Genomic DNA, 21,076 nt, shown 5'->3' with positions numbered 1-21,076 from the left:
ACGCCTTGGAATATAAAAAGCTATACCTACTGAAAAAAGAAAGTGATACGGCCCAGCAAAAGATGTAATGCTCCATGCTGCCTCAAAATCTGACAGCCTACATATTAGAGCAAGATGTTTTTCTCCCTGCAAATACTGCTCTAACTTTGTAACTAGTCTCAGCTTTTCCATGCCCAAAATGAGATTGAACTATGTAAAGACTATGGGTCATTCCAGCTGTCATTGTCTAATTCTTAAATTAAGTTGGCTGATTGAAGACCCAGCAGCTAAAAAACTCTGGCTTGGGAATCAATCATACATATCCTGAAATCCTAGTTATACCACTTGTTCTGTGTATGCCTTGGAGCAAGATTGTTTCTAAAATTGCCAAGCCTCAGTTTTCCTCATCTGTTAAACGGGAATGATAATTATCCCTTCCTGACAGATTACCATAGTATTAAAAGGGAGAGGGCATATAGATAGTTGGCATTGTATATAGCACACAGCAATTGTACAAAACAGGAAAACCACTCTTGCTATAATTAAAGTAGGATAGGTGCAAAGTATTGTACAAACATACGACAGAGCCTGATTAACTCTGTCTGGAGGTGGGAGACCGTATAAATTGAAGACACTTCACGGGACTCAGGACAATTGAACTGGGCCATAAAGAATGACTAATTTACCAGGTAGGCAAAGAATATCAGGAGTGAGGCAAACAAAGGAAAAAGGCTTACAGAACAGTGAAGCTGAATGATGTTGCGCTCAAGGCCACTGGGTAGGCTAGGCATCCACCCTGTTAGGTTGACACAGCCCAGTTCTGCTCTGTCCTATTCTCTCCCAGTGGGCTTTCTGTCACTTAGAAGCCCATTTGAGAGTGGATAATATGTTCAGCATCCAAAAAATATTTATTAATTCCTATGATAAGCAGCAGTTGTTCTAAGTTCTGCAGATAGATACATTGATGAACAGAAGAATCACGGTCCCTGCTCTAACACACCTTAACTTCTAATGGGGGGATACAAACAAATAAACAAACTGAGAAACTATAGAATTGCAAGACCTAGTAAGTGCTATAAACCCAATAAAGCAGGAGAGTGTGCCAGAGAACAGTCTACCATCAAGTCCACTGTTAGGGCACCTCCACTTTCATACATGCCCGTTACCTCACTTAAGCCTTACGTGATATAAGATGCGCAGCTTGGAGCGGACTGTTTCTTCTTATAGTTGAAGAAACTGAAACCTTGAGAGGAAAAAATGATTCATTCAAAGTCCCATGGCCAGTTAGCACTATGGGCAGGCAGCCTCATTCCATGCAGAAAAGTCAAAAATGGCCAGGATGAATGACTATAAGGAATGGAGAGAGAAGGGAAGGCAAACAGTAAAACAGTCTGTAGAGTAGGATCCCATTTTTATCTTTTATATGTATTAATGTTCTCATATGGGGAAAAAATTCTGCAGAAATGGACTGAAAACTGTTTACAGTTGTTATTATCTCTTGAGAATGAGACAATGGGGAACTTTTATTTCCTGCATTAAATATTCCTGTAATACTTGAATGTTTTACAATCATATATGCTACTTTTGAAAAGCTGGAAAAAAAAAATTAATAAAGAGGATGCAAGAAAACATGGGCATTCAATCAAACTTAGAGCTCACCTTAATAGAAGACAAGCCGTACCAGGTAGGAAAGAAAGACATTTGGAGACACCCAAACCAGAGCCATGCTACTGTGTTTTCTCTAAGTAAAAACCAGCCTAGAGGCTGAAACTATTTGGTGTATTTAGAAGAATTTTCTGAACAAATGGAAGTTGGTTTTCCCACAGAAGTCCTTGTGCTGGAAGCAAATGCCACTGGAAAATGGAAGGCTAGAGTTATATTACAGAATTGGATGCTCAGAACAATGTGATGGATGGTACATACCTTCATCAGGGTGACTGGAGCCCTACCCAATTCACTGTGCAATTTCATAAAATACTGCTACTCATGACAAAAAATAAGTTAGAGGTGGAAAGAATTATATGTCCCAATTCCTTCAGTTCCCAGGGAGGAACTGTGGCCAGAGGGAAAGAGATTTGTCCAAAGTCGATAGTAAATTAATGTCCAGCCCAGACAAGAACTGAGAATTCCAAGTCTCTTATCACATGATAACTTTCCCTAAAATCAAATCAGAGTTCCACCAGTAGTGTACAGGATACACTATCATGGTACAGAATAATTGTCTCATTTTATTTTACTAGGGACCAGAACTTATCAGTTCCATTATTATACTGATAAATTTTAAGACTAAAAATCAAATTAAAAGTAAATAACAACAGTACATAAATTGGGCATAACTCATGAAATGATATGCAAGTGATTTTGGTTTGGAGAACACGGCACTCTATCATCATTTAGACACTATCTTGGAGAAAATGGAAAATATCAGAAGGACTTCTTAAACTGGATCAGTTCTGAGGAAGGCCTAACTTTACTTTTAAGTTCCAAACAGCTTCTTCTCAGGCTGAGTCACGAACATGGGCTGCAATTTGAATTCAAATAGTTGGAGAAAAGATGGTGCATTTGGGACACATTCAGCAGGTGGAGCACAACTGAGATCAGATCACCCTTTGTGTAATTTGCCAAGTACCTATTTGAGCTATATTCATGATTTTCTTTTCCCTCCTTATGTTAGAATGACATCTGTGACTCTCAACCCTTCTCCTTATGGACAGAAATTTCTCCAAATAATATTTACAATTAACAATACTAGCAAATATGAATAACATATATTTAGAACCTACTATATGCCAGAAACTTTCCTTAGAACTCGATATATATTAGCTATTTCATAGCAACCCTATCAACAAAGTAGTATGATCATTTCCAGTTTGTAAACAATGGGACTAAGACAGTGGTGTTGCCTACCTGGGACCCCTTTAGGGCACCTTGGCAATTCAAGTTCAAAGTCTTCATATGGAGAAAGACAGTGGACAAACCCCTCCAAAGATGTGGTGGAGAAGGAAGGAGAAAGTAGATAGAGATTCTGAGGAGGAAAATCGAGTGGCTCACCCCAAATCACAGCCACAATGGGAAGAGCTTGACAACACACTTCCCCTTCAGTTCTTCTACCCAAAGTCCTGATTTCCTTTCCATTTATCATTAAGAGATTAAGAAGAAACCAAAGAGAAGAAAGAGTATTGAGCAAGAAATAAAATGAACAATTAAAAAAAAACAACAACAAAGCGGGGAGAAATGTGGAGATAAGCAGAGTAATAAACAGGGAGGAGCACTCAACTCAGGTCTACTCTGGGTTCCAGCAAGGACTCACTCTGTGAATCGCTTTCTCTCTCAGAAATGCATTCTTCTCATCTGTAAAATGAATGAGTACGCTGTACTAGAGGACTTCTAAGATCTCTCTCAACCATCATCCTAGGATTCAGAAACAAATGAAGGAAAAAGAAAAAGGTAGAGAAACCAGAAGGGGAAAAGAATGTAGGAGGGAAGAAGCAAAGTTTAAGGAGGAAAGATAACAGGAGGAGAAAACAAGAGGAGAGAGAAAGGAAGACATTTTCCAAAGCAGTTGGAATCTGCTTACCCTGTTGAAAGAAAAGGAAGGATCATCACATCAAGAATTCCAACAATATAAGCTTTCTCTTCACGCAGTTAACTCCATGTTCCTGCTGGTGGGACCCGTGACTGATGTTGGTAGGAGCCTAGGCTGATGTCTACAGAACAGAGGCCTGAATGTATCCCTGGAAGGAGGCAGGATGCTGCCTCGTTCTCATAGCCCAGGAAGGAAGGCTGCCGAGAGAGCCCTCAGAGGTATAGCCATCATCCACCTCTTCCTCCTCCAGGCCAGATAACGGATAAAAATTATTAGCATATTCCCAGGCTCTGGGGAAAGTCCTGACTAGAGAATTTGCCCAAGGGAGCCACAACTGCAACATTACAGCATTGTGCCTGCTGGAAAGTATCCTGGGAATCATCAAAAGGAGAAAATCCCAGGCAAGAAAGAGACCTTCCAAGGTCATCTTCTCCATCCTCTGCCTCTGAGAATCCCTTTCCTGATTACCCAGGGGCTGAAATCCGAACAAAAAGATTAAGCATAGAATGACACTCAGTCCTATCAGCCAATCTTTTCAAAAATATCTGACCCATCCCAGGCCTTGAGACCTCTGTAGACAAAGACAGTGCCTCCAATTGGTTGAACTCTTTAATGCACATGGCACAGTGCTGGGCATATAGTGGGCTCCTTAAACCCATCTGATATTTGATCCATAGGGTGACATGGTTATAACCTTTCTCCCAATAATGTCTCTTCTATTGCTTAACATTTCACTCTAAACATCCTTCCTTTTGTTTATTCCACTGCCCCTGTTTTAAAATCAAACCTGTCATTTGCCTGAGGGGACAGAAATTAGCATGTACCTGCCACTGCAGAAGTGAAGTAAAATACTCACCCAGGTGGTGACCTCTCGAAGTCTAAAATTTTCCCCAATGAAGAAGTGAATAGACACTGTCACCAAATAAATGAGAGCCACAGACACAAACAGAAAGATCATAGATAATTCTTCACTTAACATATAAAGCAACTTCTGTATACCAGCTTCTTGGCTAAACAATTTATCTGTATTTCTTTTGTACATCTTCTAAAATTAGGCCATATTCTCAGTTTACAGATGAAGAAACAGGCTCAGAGAAGTTAATCAACTTTTAAGAATACCCAAATAAGTAATAAAGTCATAGTTCCAGCCCACTCCTCAGCTGTCATTCTTACAGCATGGTACTGAGCAGTAGTTCAGCCTCTCCTTGAATACTCCCAGTGACAAGAAACTCATTACCTACTTAGGCAGCTTATTCCCTTGTTGGGTGGCTCTAATGGTCTAAATATTCTTTCCTCACATCTATCAGGCAGCCACCTTACTCTTTAAAAGTCCTACAGGCCTTCCCTGGTCAGTGGGCTGTAGAAGGTACTCACACTATGGAATTAGAAAGACCTGGCTCCGGCCGGGCGCGGTGGCTCAAGCCTGTAATCCCAGCACTTTGGGAGGCCGAGGCGGGTGGATCACGAGGTCAAGAGATCGAGACCATCCTGGTCAACATGGTGAAACCCCGTCTCTACTAATACAAAAAATTAGCTGGGCACAGTGGCGCGTGCCTGTAATCCCAGCTACTCAGGAGGCTGAGGCAGGAGAATTGCCTGAACCCAGGAAGCGGAGATTGCGGTGAGCCGAGATCGCGCCATTGCGCTCCAGCCTGGGTATCAAGAGCGAAACTCCGTCTCAAAAAAAAAAAAAAAAAAGAAAAGAAAGACCTGGCTCCATTTCTACCCTTCCACCTGTTAACCATGTAACTTTCAACCAAGTCACTTCTGCCTCTGTGCTTGTTGCATCATCTGTACAATACAAACAAAAATACGTACTTCATACAGTTTTTTGGAGAAATAAATAATATTTGCAAAGCTCAGTATCTGGAAAATAAAAATACTCAAGAACATTATTTAATTAAGTTGGGTCCCTCTTTTCTCAACAGCCCAACGGACTGATCCCTTCTGCCTAAGGCTTCTCTGAGCCAAACACCCACAGAGTCTTTAATTATTCCTTACAGGTCAATTTCAAGTTTGTTTACCAGCCCAATTGTTCCCTTTTGGACCTGCTCCAGCCTATTAATGTCCCTCTTAAAATGCAGGACCTACAACTAAATATAATAAATTAGCTAAGATTTGAAGTACAGCGCACATCCGGTATTTCCTGCATTTCTGACTCTTTCAGTCTGTATATTTTTCTGAAGTTCTTAAGAATTATTAGGTTAAACTTAGGCTGGCATAGGATTTTACTGCATATTATTTGAACCTTATTTTTATTTGTAATAATTGCTAACATAGTAGGTGGCTTCTCTGTGCCTGGCACTGCAGTTCTCATTTTCTTACTTTGCCCAACAATTCTAGAAAGCATCCTATTATTACCCTTATTTTACTGATAAGGAAACAGATTTGAAGGTATTAAGTGACTTGCCTAAGATCACACAGCTAATAAATCAGAACCAGCTAACAAACGGCATAATCATATTTGAGTCCACCATGTCGTCCTACCCCTCATTTTCGGTATTTAGTGAATGCTTACAAAATGTAAGTACTTTCAGAGATTTAAAAAAATGAATATGACACAGGCAGAAGACATATGCAGGGCAATTTAACAGAAAAGGAAATGCAAAGCACGAAGCGATGTTGGGCTTCTGAACAATCTGTCACTAAGAGCTCTCCTTCTCCCCTCCAGCATGTTCCAGTGTCTACAATTTCATGGGCAACGTGAGTCAGTGGAGAAAAAGGGAAAAGGTGGAAGCAGTCACCTCTCTCCTTTTCAACTTTTACTTACTCACTGTGGCCTTCAGCCCTTGCCCCTAGCACACTGCCTTATGAAGAATTAATTTTCGGTGAGAGCCAAGTTGCTGGTCCTGGGGGTTGGGAGGGGCTCCTTTACTCTGGTATGGCCTTTCTACCTCAGAAATCTTTCTAGCTTTGACTCAGCAATTTTGCTTCTAGGACATGAACAGAGGTTTATGACCAAGGGGGTTTTTCCAGCATAATTTATAATAGCTAAAAATTGAAAATAATATAAATGCCCATCAATTGTGGGATAGCAAAATGAATACTAATTTTAAATGGCTGCATATGCCAGCCACACACTGCCATATGCAGTCATTTAAAATTGTGTTTCTAAAGGTTTAATAGCAATAGAAAATGCTCGTTTAGAATCTTCAATCAAAAAAAAAAAAGAGGAAACAACACTGATTATAATCTGTAGAGGAAAAAAATACCTAGAAGAAATGTAGCAATATGTTAACAGGTAGATATCTAGATAATGGGACTTCCAGGTGGGTTTTAATTTTTTTCCTTGAACCTCATTGTATTTTTCCAATGTGCATTTTTTGCTTTAATCATCAGAGTAAAATGTTATTTTTTTTAAGGGTTGAAAGAATCTGGTCTGAAGGCAACCAGCCAGCTTGTGAAAAATAGTTTTCGCCACTGGACATTTTCCATCTGTGCAGCAGCAATTACTACTCCGTTACCATCAGATCATCTTAATCCTATTGATTGAAACGCCAGAGTAATGCTATTAATTTACTACTTAACAGATAAAGTGCTAAAAGCATAGTAGAAGAACTACCTGAAATTGCTGAGGTACCCTTCTAGGGTCAGAGTAGGTGGCCTCTGGAAGTTCATATATTCATCCCCCATCACAAAGCCTAGATCCGCCAACTCTTTTTGAATCAATAAAAACTGTACTGAACATTTACACTGTGCCATGCACCAAAGTAAGCATTGTAAAAGAATACTTATTCCTTAGAACAACCTTATGACCAACAACAACTATCGTCCTCATTTTACAGATACAGAAACAAAGATTTAGACAGAATAAGTAACTTGTCCAAGACCGCACAGTTAGTAAAAGGCAGAGCCTTGATTTGATGCCAGAGTTCATGTGCTTAACCCTGGAGCATGCCTTGTTTCAGCCAAAAAAACAAGTTCTTACGCTTTCCTTCTCATGATTTTAAATAGTAATTCAAAGTTAGAGCGGGAGCTATTTACACTCTATGGATGAGGAAGCTGATGCTTACATGTAGTAAAGGACTTGCCCAAGCTCATACAAGGAAGAATTGCAACGGGTAGAAATCAAACCCAGAACCTCTGATTCCACATCCACAGCTTCTTTTTGCCTCTGAGACATGCAACAAGCCTCAGAAAGCAGTCAAACTCAGGCCCCCTTTGGTCCCCCTGTGCGTTAGAAAGTTGCGACCTGCTGGAGGATCTTGAAGGCATAGGGTAAAAAGGACAGAAATCCCAAGAACAGAAGAAAACCTCAGTAAGGACCCTAGAGATCCTTTATCCTGAAAGGGTAAAGGGCATCGGCCACAGAGCCTTGTTGTTTCCTCATAATCCATCACTCTTCCTTCCATCTCATTAAGTCCCACAGGGTGTCACTGATACTCTTCCTGAATTCTCCTAAGTAAATATTCCTTCTAGAAGCTTATACTAAACCACAGCAGAACAGAAACTTAAAACCATGAATATTTGAATTGAGTGAGCTGTTGTAGCAGATTTGAGCAGCTGCTCCAAAACTTATGCCAAAATTTCGCCTCAGTTAGATTTATGTATCAGTTCTGCCGCTAAGTCACCTTGATCAAGTCAGTCAATCTCACCAAGTCTCAGTTTTCTCATCTGAAAAGTAGAAAAGAAAATGCTTGATGTTTCATAAAGTTATTGGGAAGATTAGAAAGCCTGTATGGAACAGTTCTTAACTGTGGATGGCACCTAGGAAGTATTTGGTCATTGGTGGTAGCCTTTGCTATTCTCAGTTAATCTCTGAGTCAGTTTTCTTATCTATAAAATGGAGATGATTGTCTTGCAGGGGTATAATATACATTTATTAATTTATAGCAGGTAATCAATGAATTTTTTATGCACAGGATGACCAAATCTCATAATTCTATGACTCTGCTACTCACTTCTTGCTCAAGTCTTTGGAACCTGCTGAGTGAAACAAAGAAGTTCCACCCCGCTGAGCATAGCTGCAGCTCTGACTCTGTCTTAGAGGATTCTGGGGAATCAACAAAGGCTATTTAGAGAGCATTATTAGAGCCCTGGAGCATCCTTAAAACTCTGCATTTACATGCAAATACCCACTTCAGCTAAACCCTATCAACTCACAGTTAAGTGCGCACTTTCTGAAGACCAGTCACTCAGTTTATTAAAGGCAGCTTCAGGTTTTAATCCAAATTGCCCTTTCTACAATTTAAGATCACTTCTTCCTCAGTGCCTAGTGAGGATTGTTTATTTTCTGAGCATTCTCCTTTGAATCATAGTCTTTGGATGCTTGAAGACCACACACATCCAAGCTCCACTCCTATGAAATCTGTTTTCTCTGGGATAAATACTATAGTTTTGCTGATGTATTTCCTATGGTTTCATTGCAACTTGGCTTTTTTTCACTATGAGTTTGAACTAGTATAGACTTGGAAAGGAAAAGTGATATGTTTTTTCTAATGAGCATGGATATTAAAGCACTTTGTGTTCTAACATAAGTTTTCCTCTACTAGTTTGAGAGCCCCTGGAAAGCAATGGTTATTGCACGTTCATCATCAATATAGTTAAGAGAGAAGTCTATAAGGTCAGGTGAACCTGGATAAATTATTTAATCTCTATGAACCCCACTTTTCTCATCAGAAAAACAGAGGTACTTATACCCCAAGCCAAAGGATTATTTTGGGGATTAAATATTGCAAATGAAACTTTTGGTGTAATGCCTGGTACAGTACTTTATAACCCCTCAATAAGGGCTGGCTGTTATTATTTTATTTGTAGCCTCCTCTAACACCTAGTACAATCTCCAACGTATAATACACACTTCCTAATTATTTTAAGTAAGTAAACAAATGAAATAATAAACTAATGCTATCTAAAATTAGATTATCAGTATCTAAAATTACCTAATGAATAAAAAAAGTTGACCTGAGAAATGAAAGTTTATTTCTTCAGCATCTGTAAAAGTACTGTGACTTTTTCCCATTCAAACACCTGCAGTTGGTAAAGGCAGGTAGTATTTTCAAGATGAGTGAACTGAGAAAAGGGTACAACAAGAGGCAAGTTGACTACAGAGAAAGTGTGATAGAATTGATGAAATAAACAGTCAAGAAGGTTTTGTCCATAACATGATTGGTTCTGGGGAATGGCCAAAGAGTCAAGCAAAAGATAACCCAGACCAGACCGGGAGCCCTCCAGTTAGGTTATGGCTCTACCATCTGAGACTGAGCAGGCCTCCTACCTTTCAGTTGACCCTGAATGTCATCACCTGGACATGGAGATGCTGTCCTGGGGCTGGTATGAGGATCAAATGTAGTGATGGATTTAGAAATGCCATAAAAACTGAAAGTGGTACATGTGTGCAAGTGGTTATCAATTACATTGTTCCTAACCTATACTTTCCAATTCCCAGAGCTCCAAAATTCTCAGTTGTAATTCAAGAGTCATAGAAACATTTATATCATGAACCAGAGAGGCTCCTCAGAGGGACTCTGCAAATCACTATCACTTGGAAGAGTCAATAAATTATAGTAATTAATACTATGGGCTTCAGAGACCAGTTGTCTCATGGGGTTACCACTTGCAAAATGCATAACCTCAGCTAAATTTTCTGAAAATGAAAGTGTCAGCTTCCTCATCTGTAAAGTGGGGATAATGTTGTCATCTTCATGGTATTGAGAAGAGATTAAATACAGCGAAATATATAAAGTATCAGTGAATAGTAGCCATTACTGTCATTAGCTAATATCATGTCTTCATCGTTTTTTATCTGATTGCTATGTCTCTTCAATATCTATATCCCCAGGCCTTTGCAACCTCAAATGACCAATTCCTGCTGATTAATGCAATCTTTTTTCCCAAAACTTTCTGTCCAAAAGCCTGGGCTCCATTCTCTGCAAAGACACATTTCTCCAGTGAGATTTATCTGATTAAAAAGAAAGCTGCATTGAAGGTAATGAGAGCCATGTGTTCTTCTGTCCAACTCGTGGGATGCATGCTGATTACATAGGGCCTGCTAAGAGCGTTCACTCAGGAACAGTAAACCCCATAGGCCTGTTCTTCAACACTCAAGCCTCTGAAGAATCCCCCTGGATTCTTCACACTGTACCTCATCTGAGGGCCACTTGATGCCCCCAGGCTTAAGCCAAGCATTCTTTCACCGTAGGACCAGACTGCAGAATAACACTGAAGGTCAGAGGCACGGAAAAATGTTCCCAAGTGAGATATATAGGCACAGCTGGGGCAAAGTGAGATGATTGTGGTAGGATTATAAGTAGTGACATAAGGAAGCAGGAATGTGGGGTTTATGCACAAATAAACCTAGGTTTGACCTAGGCCAGTGGTCCAAGACATTTCGTGTGAATACTGCTGAAGGAAATGATTTTTTTTCTCTTATTTTTCTGCCTTGTATTTTCCCTGAGGACATTAAATATTTTCCCCAGGGGCTGAGTGTATCAGGGCCAGAGTTTAAGACCCTTTGGACTCCAGTCAAATCATATCACTGATGCCAACTAATGCTGCACAGCTAAATTAAGCTTCTTCTGGAATTTCAGATATCGATCATCCATTTAATAAATATTTATTGAGCTCTGACTATGTGCCAGGCTCTGTACTTCATGAAAACCATGTTTATTAAGAACCTGAAAAGACGTTTGTGAAAATCATGCTTTCAGGGTCTTGTCTATATAACACCTTGATTGCCCCAATTCTGAGAAAAAGGAAGGTTATAGAGCTGAAAGTTGGACTTGAACCAGAAAAGACCAGGGCTGCCATGACTCCAGCCTTCATAGATGCACATAGACTAAGGAGAATAAAGATGAGAAAAAAGAAAACATCCACATAATATAAGCAAATACAGTGTGGAATGCCAGAGTTGGACATATCAAGTCACAAGTCACAAAACTGACTAAGCCTCAATTTTCTCACCTGTGAAATGGGGACAGGCATCCCTATCTCTCTGGCTGTTTGGGGGACAAAATGAGATAAAATATGTAATGTGCAATTCACAGTGCACATTAGGAACAGGAGGTGCTCAATTAATGTTGTTTCTTGCCACCAAACAAGAAAAACAAGAAGGTTTTTGAAAAAAAGCAGGATGCTGTGAGAGGTAAAGACCCCTCATTGGGAGAATACATTTGATAATCTACAGGAAATCCTACCCTGTAGACCAGGCTTGGGGATTTAGGATATGGTAGCAGAGCTAGTACTAGGGTGAAGCAGGTGAGACACAAAATTTAAGGAAGTGCTCACTCTCTGGTCCCTGTAAGTACAGGGTTGGCATTTATGCAACCCTGGGATTGAGTGCCTCCTTCTATTTTGCTAGGTACCTCATTCACCTTTCTCTAGGTGGCCCTGCTTTGTGGGGATACATACAATAAGGCAGGAGAGTTAGTGAATGGAAGATTATCCAGAGGAAAACATGGGAATTGATGCTACAGTGTATATGGGATCCCTAGAGGACCAGACTTCCTTAGGGGCAGAGGCAGAACCAGATGGGATTTTAAGGTTTAGTCCAGCTCTAAGAATCCAGGATTTTACCTTGCTACAAGAAGAAAATCATGTTCAAATATATATGCTTCTTACTCAGATAAAGTTTCCTTATAGGAAGCAGTAATAACTGTGGGAGGTAGGACAGGAAGGCTGAGGGGTGTCTCGTTCCATAAGACTCTGGGGTGAATTGGGCTCAGGGCATGCCAACTGTGACATTCTGTTCCCAGGGGTGCTTAGCAGATCATGAAGTGACAGTAATAAAATGTCAAGCACTCCCTGGTCAGTCTAAGCCCCTTACTGCAATCAAATAAAATCAGAATTGCACAGCTGGCTGGAGGAAGCCAGATGCTGACCTGATGATGCAACCCAGGCAAAGCTGAGGGTGACCAGCAGAGCCCAGGCTGCACAAGCCCCAAGTTCCCTAGGGTCAGAGCCAGGGATGGGAAACTGGCTCAGTCCAGAAAGCCAAGAGTGCCAGCCCAGCTCAGCCCCACCTCTTCCCAGAAGCCCAGGACACCCACCTCTCCTCACCACCCACCATTTCTTTTTCATTTAGAAAAAGACAGCCTACAGGCAATGGGGCAGGAGAAAGCTTTCTCCCCCAAATTCACAAGTTGAAAATGGCAAATGTTGGGTCTTTCTAAAAGCACACAGAGGCTACAATTAATAAAACTCAATTTCTCTGATTAATCCCCACCTTCCCCCCAAATATTGCCTTCCACTGTAGCAGTCCAATTACACCATCCTAAGCAGGGTGGCAGCCTCTTATAATTGCTTAAGTACCTAAACTATTATATCTACTGACCAATAAACAATTAGACAGCAAAGGCTAGTCAAATCAAATTTTTAATTACTACTACATGCCAGGCACTGAACAAGACAGACTCTACCCACAAGTATTTCATCCTCATTTCTCATCATTTCCCATTCTCTTTCTCTCCCTCCCTCCTTCATACACACACTAATCTTTTCTTTCAATTCTCCAAGTTGTGTCTCACTTTTAAACTACACATGCTGTTCCTCCTACCCCAAACACTCTTCCTCCCGTATTTTTCCAGGCCACCTCCATACTTAACCTTCAAGTTTTACTTAAAAAGTCATTTTCTACACAAAGCTTCTTGGAGATTTCTCATCCTCCAATCAAATGTAGTTGGATACCTGTCCACTGTGCTCACTGCATTCCTCAATTATTGTGCTGGCAATGGCCTCAAACTCCTCTGTTTTTGGTGTTCTCTTCCTCTTCAGCTTCCCACCTCTCACCTCCCTGTCCTCAATCTAAGTTCCTCCTCCAGCCATATGGGTCCTTCCCTTGGTTACTTTCAGCCTTTTAGTCCATCTTCTGCCCCCTCCTTTTCTTTCCTTCCCCTTTTCCATCCTGACCCCCTGGACTCCTCTAACCATGGTGAACTGGAGAGATAGAATCTATTGGGGGGATCCCTTCTGCTAACCCAGAGTGGTTCTTGGGGGTGTGGTGCCATGCAAAATGTAGTTGAAATCGTTTTCCTCCAGTCTTACTGCCAACTGTAGCTCATTTGTAATTCAGATTGATAGCTTTATATTGATTCCTTATTTTCAACTGATGTTGCAACTGGAGAATGAGAATCTGAACATTGATCCGGCTTTTCTTCCAAGTAAAACTTGATATTCTCCAAGAGGTTGGCTTGTTGGAGAAAAAAATCTTGAGACTAGGTGAGAAAGAACCAGGACACAAAAGCCCATTCCCCCAAAGAAGTCCAGACAAATCTGGATCCTCAGACCAGATATATGAAAAAAAAAAAAAAAAAAAAAAAAAGAAGGAGGAGTATTATAGACTCATAAAATGATGGCTGAGGGCTGGAAGGGCCCTTAGAGATTATCTTAATCTCCTTGTATAACTGGGAAAACTAAAAGCCAACAAGGAAAGTGATTCACTGAAGGTCATACAGCCCCCACTTCATTACATCAACTTTGCCTCCAATCCCCCTATTGAACTCTACTCCTGGAGCTTTCCATGGCCTCTGTCATTAGGAGTAACATCTGAGGTCCGTTAAGTATCAAAGTCTCTTAGTGTTTCAAATCCCCTGAGCAGAAAGTGGTGGAAAATCTAGTGCATGCTCTAATCCCCACATACATCCATAAACATCCATCTATTTGTATACATAACATACATAATACATCATACCTAGAAACCTACTCACATCACACAAACTCAGCTACATCCATAGACACACACAAAGCAACTAAAATCCATTTGTTCCTCATCCTGTCCATCAAAACTCTTCAGGATGTGAGTAAGGACCTTCAGATTATTAAACAAGAGTGTCTAAATAGTCCTAGAGTACCTTCTGAATCTTCAAAGCAATACCAGATTGCTTTCAATATTTTTCATTTCTGTGTATAATAGTCCAATGCTTTGTATAGTCACTGCATCTATTGTAATAAGCCTTCTCAGTAAGGAAAAGAAAACTCGGTCTCAGAAGACCTCACTTTCTCTCTGAAAATTACCATTAATCAAATTTGTCTAAACTGAGTCTGATTCACCCATTATATTTTAGTAATCTCTGAAAAACAACTGCATCATTTCCAAATACTTTTATAAGTTCATAAAATTTTAACAATTGAGTGTTTCATTTCTCAGATTCATTCCCAGCTCCTCTGCCCAGCAGCTCATGGTCTATAAGCAAATGCTTAAGTTAACTGGGAATTGTGGTACTAAAACAGCTCCCAGATGCATATTTACTCTACACAGATGCACAGCACATCAGATTCACCAGGGTGGAGGGGGAGAGTTTTGAATAATCCTGTGCAAATTGTACTGTCTAAATATAGACAGAAATGTACAAGGATTATCAAGTGGAGGGAGGCATAACTACTTTGGCATTAATATGGAGCCTTTGTATTTGGAAAAGAGTTGGGAACTTTTGGCCTAGGGCATAGTGAGGGAGGAGGATGATTTTAAGTGATTGACACAATAACAATAAATTATTATTGAGCCAATTCTTTTCAAGTCTTTAGAAGTCTTGTTAGGTGCTAATATGCCTCTAACGCCTGTCCAACACTTGCTGGACTTCTTTGTAACTTAGTGCAGGCCTTGGGCTCAGAACATTGGCAAGCAGCAGATCACTAGAACTGTAAACTCTTCTCTTTCTGTCTTGTTGCCATTGTATTTGCTGTTATGATTCTCTCCCATTATGGCTGGTAATATTAGTTTTCTATTTGTGAGTAGTGAAACATAGTTTCCTTTTAAATAAGTCTAAATTTAAAAGAAGCAAGGCAATTTAATGAAAATAATTAAGTGAACAATAGTAGAGGTAGTGAACAAACAGGGCAAAAATTATGAAAGTGATACCAGGAAACAGCTCATAAATAATGTACGGGAGGGGCTGGACTGGAGATCCTCAACATACGCTACTGTGAATCACTTGACAAAACAGAGGATCATTGGGTACTTCACAACCATTTCTTCTCCATTTTTAAGTGTGGTAAATTCAGAGCAGTGTATATACAGATTGCTAGAATTCAGACACATGTTTTGATTTGCTTGGATATAACAAGGTAGAACAAGCTTCAGAAACAAATAGTAATAATAGCATAACCTTCAGGATTTTATACTCCTCACCATTTGCAGAGGACTTCCCCATACATTGTAGCATTTGGATGAGTCAACACTAGAAAATTTAAGTTCTAATCCCTTCTCTCTTTAAAGTGCTGTGTGACCCGAGGCCAGTTACTTAACCCCCCAAAGTCTTCATTCCTTCCACTTCGGCTCAGTGCCAAGGTTTTAAGTGAGCCAGCAGCTGGGTGACCAGACTGCAAATACCTTACTGCAGACATACAGGTTAGAATAACCAGAAGACTCTTCAGCTTTGGGGAGGATTCTGGTATTAAATGGCATGTTATGCTAATAGCAAATGGTATGGGATAATTTGGGGCGAATTCATTCTCCCACTATACTGCCTAATAGGATTCAGGCTTAAGAGAGAGGCCTAAGGGCAAGAGATTGCTTGTGCTCCAGGAACTGCTGGGAGGAAGTACTATGTTCCCAAATCTTATTATCAGAGAGGAAGGGCTGGAGGGAGTATGGGAGCTTATGAAAGTGTCATAACTGCCACTCCTAGAGAGGTTCTAGAAGTGAATTATAACAGCAGAAAAGCCGTAAATCACTAGTTGCATGCCTGTGGTCCCCTCTGCCCACAACAGAGCCACATAGCAGCCATGAGTCTGGTGCTGAATGGAGAAAACTGTGGGCCATAGGAAGCACCTGGGAGGGCTTTCCAGCCATGTGGGGTCCAAGGTTCAGCAGAAAGCCATGTGGGACAAGGAGCAGCCTCAGACCTGCTCTGAACTGCTTCAAACACATACACACACACACACACACACACCCCTCACATACACACGCCACGTCAAAGAGAAAAACAATGTATTGAGTGCTTACTGTGTTCTAAGAACAGTCCTAGGTATTTTTAACTGTGCTACCTCAGGTATTCCTTATGCAAAAAAATTCCTTGACAGGTAAGAAAACTAAAGCTCAGACAGGTTAAGTAACTTCCAAGGTGACACAGCTAATAAATGACTAAGACCGGGTAAATCCCAAATCATCTGTTCTTTTCACTCTTTTACACTATTCTGTATTATATTTCACAGTACATTTCAAAAACAAACACATGCAATATGCACATCACAGACATAAATCTATAGAAGCATTTTACACATTCACATCCTATATCCCATTTATACATATACCTCACATATACACATAAAAATGCCCATACTAAATGTCATTCTTGACATACATACACATAAACACAGAAATTCACATTTTGCACATACAAACCTATATGACTCAATTCTCTATGCATCTGCAAACACCCCCATGCACACTCTAATCCCCACATACATCCATACACAACCATCCATCTGTATGCATAACACATATATACAATCATACCTAGAAACCCACCCACATCACACAAACTCACCTACATCCATAGACACACACAAAGAAACTAGTGCATTTGTTCCTCATCCTGTCCATCAAAATTAGCTCCCCAGGATATGAGTAAGGATCTTCAGATTATTAAGTAAGAGTGTCTAAATACTCCTAGACTACCTTCTGAATCTTCAAAGCAATACCAGATTGCTTTCAGTATTTTCCATTACTGTGTATAATAGTCTAATTATTTTTAAATTGTTAATCCATGTATAAATATTTATGAACACTTTTTACTAGCCAGAATATTTGATTAATTAAAGTAGCACATTATTCATTCATTCATTCATTCACTGTGCAATTACTGAGCACCAATTAAGTATGAAACACCATGGTAGACACAGTGGGGAATGAAAGAACAAACAAACAAACAATAAATAAAACCACCATGATTCCTGCTCTTAAAACACAAACTCAGATAACTACATCAGCACCTAACGAGTGAGCTTGTGGGGGATGAGGGTGTGGGGGAGCAAGGAGACAAGATGACAAGATGGCTCTGAGGCTTCTAATCCTAGAGAGTGGAAGTATATTGACGTCATCTGGAGAAACAGATCTGGAGGAGCAAGTCTGGGAAGGAAGCTGTAGTGTTCAGTTTGGGGGTTATATTTGAGGCACTAGTAGAACATTGAGATAAATGTGTCCCTCAGGTGTTTGCAAATGAGGAAGGGGGTTTTAAGGAAGAGGCCAGTGTGGTGACAGATTTGAGACTCATCCATTATTAACTGGTTGCTTAAACAGTTACAACTGATGAGACCAGAAAAGAAGCTGAGAGGAAGAACAAGACAGGTTGGGTACAAATCCTTGGGGAATATTATGTGCTGCTTGACTAGGTGACAGAAGCTTCCACCTTACACACACACACACACACACACACACACACACATCTCTATGCATTTCCTTCAACATTCCAGCCCCACAAGCACATGTCAATGCTGCTCATGGCTCCTGGATATAATTTCAGTACCAGCAAACCTCAATTGCCCAAAGCAACCCAAATTAGTGTTCTTCAAACCTTGAGCCTCCAACACTGACTCTTATTGAAATCTATATGCTTTAAGAGCTTGGTATGGCAATTCCTCAAGGATCTAGAACCAGAAATACCATTTGGCCCAGCAATCTCATTACTGAGTATATGCCCAAAGGATTATAAATCATTCTACTATAAAGACACGTGCACACGTTTATTTATTGCAGCCCTGTTCACAATAGCAAAGACTTGGAACCAACCCAAATGCCCATTAATGATAGACTGGATAAAGAAAATGTGGTACATATACACTATGGAATACTTATCCAGTCATAAAAAACGATGAGTATGAGTTCGTGTTCTTTGCAGGGAGATGGTTGAAGCTGGAAGCCATCATTCTCAGCAAACTAACACAGGAACAGAAAACCAAACACCATGTGTTCTCACTCATAAGTGGGAGGTGAACAATGAGAACACATGGACACAGAGAGGGGAACATCACACACCAGGGCCTGTTGGGAGTTGGGGAGCAAGCGGAGATAGAACATTAGGACAAATACCTAATGCGAACGGGGCTTAATGCCTAGATAATGGGTTGATAGATGCAGCAAACCACCATGGCACATGTATACCTGTGTAAAACAAACCTGCGTATCCTGTACATGTGTCCCAAAACTTAAAAATAAGTAAATAAATAAATAGCTCAACAGAGAGAGGCTCATGTGCTTAATGCATTAGTAATTCATACTGTGGTGTGAAAGAATCCCTAAAGCCACTTACTTGAATGGGTGTGGGGTGGAGGAGCGGTGACAGAAACAGTGTGAAGCATCCCCACAGTTTGATTTCAAATCACCTAACCCTCGATACAATGAAGTAGGCTACTACTGATTTACTCCGGGTCCTATGTCAGTCCCTTCCGCTAACTGGGCCTCAATTTCCCAAGTGAGATTTTCTGAAGTGTATGATTCTTGAGACAGTGATCCCATAAGTATAAGCATATAAGCTTGTCAAAGCTTCTGAGGAGACTTGAGGTAAAAATGCCTGATAAAATTTGTGTTCCAGAATGCATCTGATTTTAGCAACTTTTGAAAAAATTGGTGACTTTGATTCTGAAGATAAACCTTGAGGAAATGGTAATTTGCTTGATCTATAACATCCCTTCTGTCTGTGTTGCTCCATGGACCTATGAGAGTATGGGTGCCCAACACAGGGTCAGGTCTACCAAAAGACTAACCCTCCAACCTCCTCTCCCAGGGAGACCCAGCTGCCAATTGTGATTACTCAAAATCCCAGAGATGAAGCCTTAAAAATGTCGGTGGCTTCTCAGCATCAATCAGACACTTGGCTGCCTGCCAGGGTCCCAGCCGGCTGATATTTGGGCTGGGTAAACAATTTAACCTGGGCCTTACCTCACTAAAGACCCATATTACCTGTTTCTCCCACTAAGGGCACTCTTGTGTTTCTACAAGGTTGGACAAGGCTGGGATCTGATCACAGCAAGAGAAAGAGCCGTCAGTAACCGTTTGCTTTCCTCTCTTCCTCCTTAGCCTTGCTGCTTCTAAGGAGGCTGAAGCTGCCCGCTCTGCACCCAAGCCTATGTCACCCTCGGATTTCCTGGATAAGCTAATGGGGAGAACCTCCGGATATGATGCCAGGATCAGGCCCAATTTTAAAGGTAGAGAAAACATTCCTTCCAGACCCACAGGGAAATGCTTTCCCAGATTACAGCAGCAAGCGGAATGGTATTACACACAGATGGTAAATACACGATATGAATCCCATGACTCTTTCCTCTACCCAAGGCAGACATTCTTAATCAGTTCAGTCTTCTCTCCTACCAAGCCCAGAAAAAGCCTCAGAGGATTCAATTTAACAGCACCTCTGGTTTCTAGGAGTCCAAAAGTGAATTAAAAACTATCTGCTACCTCTTGTATAATAGGAAGAAGGATAAACATGGAATGTGGAGAAATGGTTCAAGTTTGAGCTCAGGCACAAACTTACTCTTGGAGCTTAGATGATGAGCCTCTCCCTTTCTTTGAGCCTCAGTTTCTTCATCTGTGCAGTGATGGGCTTGGGTACTTCAGCAGCCTTGAGGCATATGCTTCACAGAGCTTTCAGACTTCCAGCAGGTGCCCCCAAAGGAGAAGCAGAGGGCATGATGAGCAAGCCCACCCTGCTTCTCCCCAAGCAGCCCCCCTTTTACTTTCGATAAAGGGCTCCCAACAAAAATGCATCAGCTGAAAGTTTCCCATGGGCTAACAAATAATGTTGAAAATGTTTAGTCTAAATCAGAGTCATCATTGCAAACCCCTCCCAGGGTTGGGTAGATAAATGAGTGAGGCAAACCAAGACTAAGACAATAGGGAGTGGTAGAGACTATGAAGAAATAGAGGTACCGGCTCCTCTACAGGGGCAGCCTCTCCTTAGCCCCAGCCTGCAGCTGCCCTGCAGAAATGTAGGCCCTATGTTGTCAGAGTATCAAGTGTTCCAAGAAAAGCCAGATATCGAGATCTAGGTGAGACCTCCTAATTCCTAAAACATGTAAATTAAAACAAAATGTGTTTGTGACCCACATATGCCCTGTGGGTGGCCAATTTACAAACTCTACTCCAGGTGATCTGAAACGTTTTTTTTAACCTCTCATAATCCTTTGGGAACTTAATCAATGTCTATAACCAAGAGACTAGTTCCCTTTGTTTACTGATGCCTTAGGAGGTTGCAGCTATCTCAAACTGCCGAGCAGAATCCAGCAGGTGCAATCTTAAGGACCTCCTTAGGAGCCTATAAACTCTGACCTTCCTCCCGGCAACCTTGCAAAAATATTCCAAGGACCTGCAGTCAGCCTCCTAGACAAGCCTTGATTTCAGCTGCCCTTCCTCACTGTTCCTTTTGGCTCAAGTCCAAGACCAAACAAGGTTTGTGACAGCTGGTAACAGCTTCCTAATATTTGCTCACTTTGTCCCCTGCTCTCAAGTCCCCTTCTCAGCGTGCTTGCTCCGCACAGCTCTGCAAATAGAAAACGTTCTGGGAGATGCACCCAGGTCTCTGTTTGGGCCCACTCTCCACCCGTTTACCTCGAGGCTGCTTCACTCCCCGCTGGACCTTG

The 21,076-nt window shown here is 41.0% G+C and overlaps 1 protein-coding gene across 3 annotated transcripts in view; it reads left to right on the top strand.

The window, feature by feature from the left end:
* Window positions 1-21,076, top strand: part of GLRA1 (glycine receptor alpha 1) — a 110,207-nt gene that overhangs the window by 12,506 nt on the left and 76,625 nt on the right. For 2 of the 3 annotated variants that reach the window (XM_012463634.2, XM_012462897.2), the window contains exon 2: window positions 19,518-19,645. The exons of the other annotated variant lie outside the window; for it this stretch is intronic. In XM_012463634.2, coding sequence (XP_012319057.1) covers window positions 19,518-19,645 — 128 coding nt within the window. The remainder of the gene's footprint in view (window positions 1-19,517; window positions 19,646-21,076) is intronic. 3 annotated transcript variants of the gene reach the window in all.

The sequence above is a fragment of the Aotus nancymaae genome, unplaced genomic scaffold (assembly GCF_030222135.1).
Source record: "Aotus nancymaae isolate 86718 unplaced genomic scaffold, 86718_ANA_hifiasm-v0.15.2.pri h1tg000064l_1, whole genome shotgun sequence".
Classification (NCBI taxonomy): Eukaryota; Metazoa; Chordata; class Mammalia; order Primates; family Aotidae; genus Aotus; species Aotus nancymaae.
This window is presented reverse-complemented; position numbering and strand designations above follow the sequence as displayed.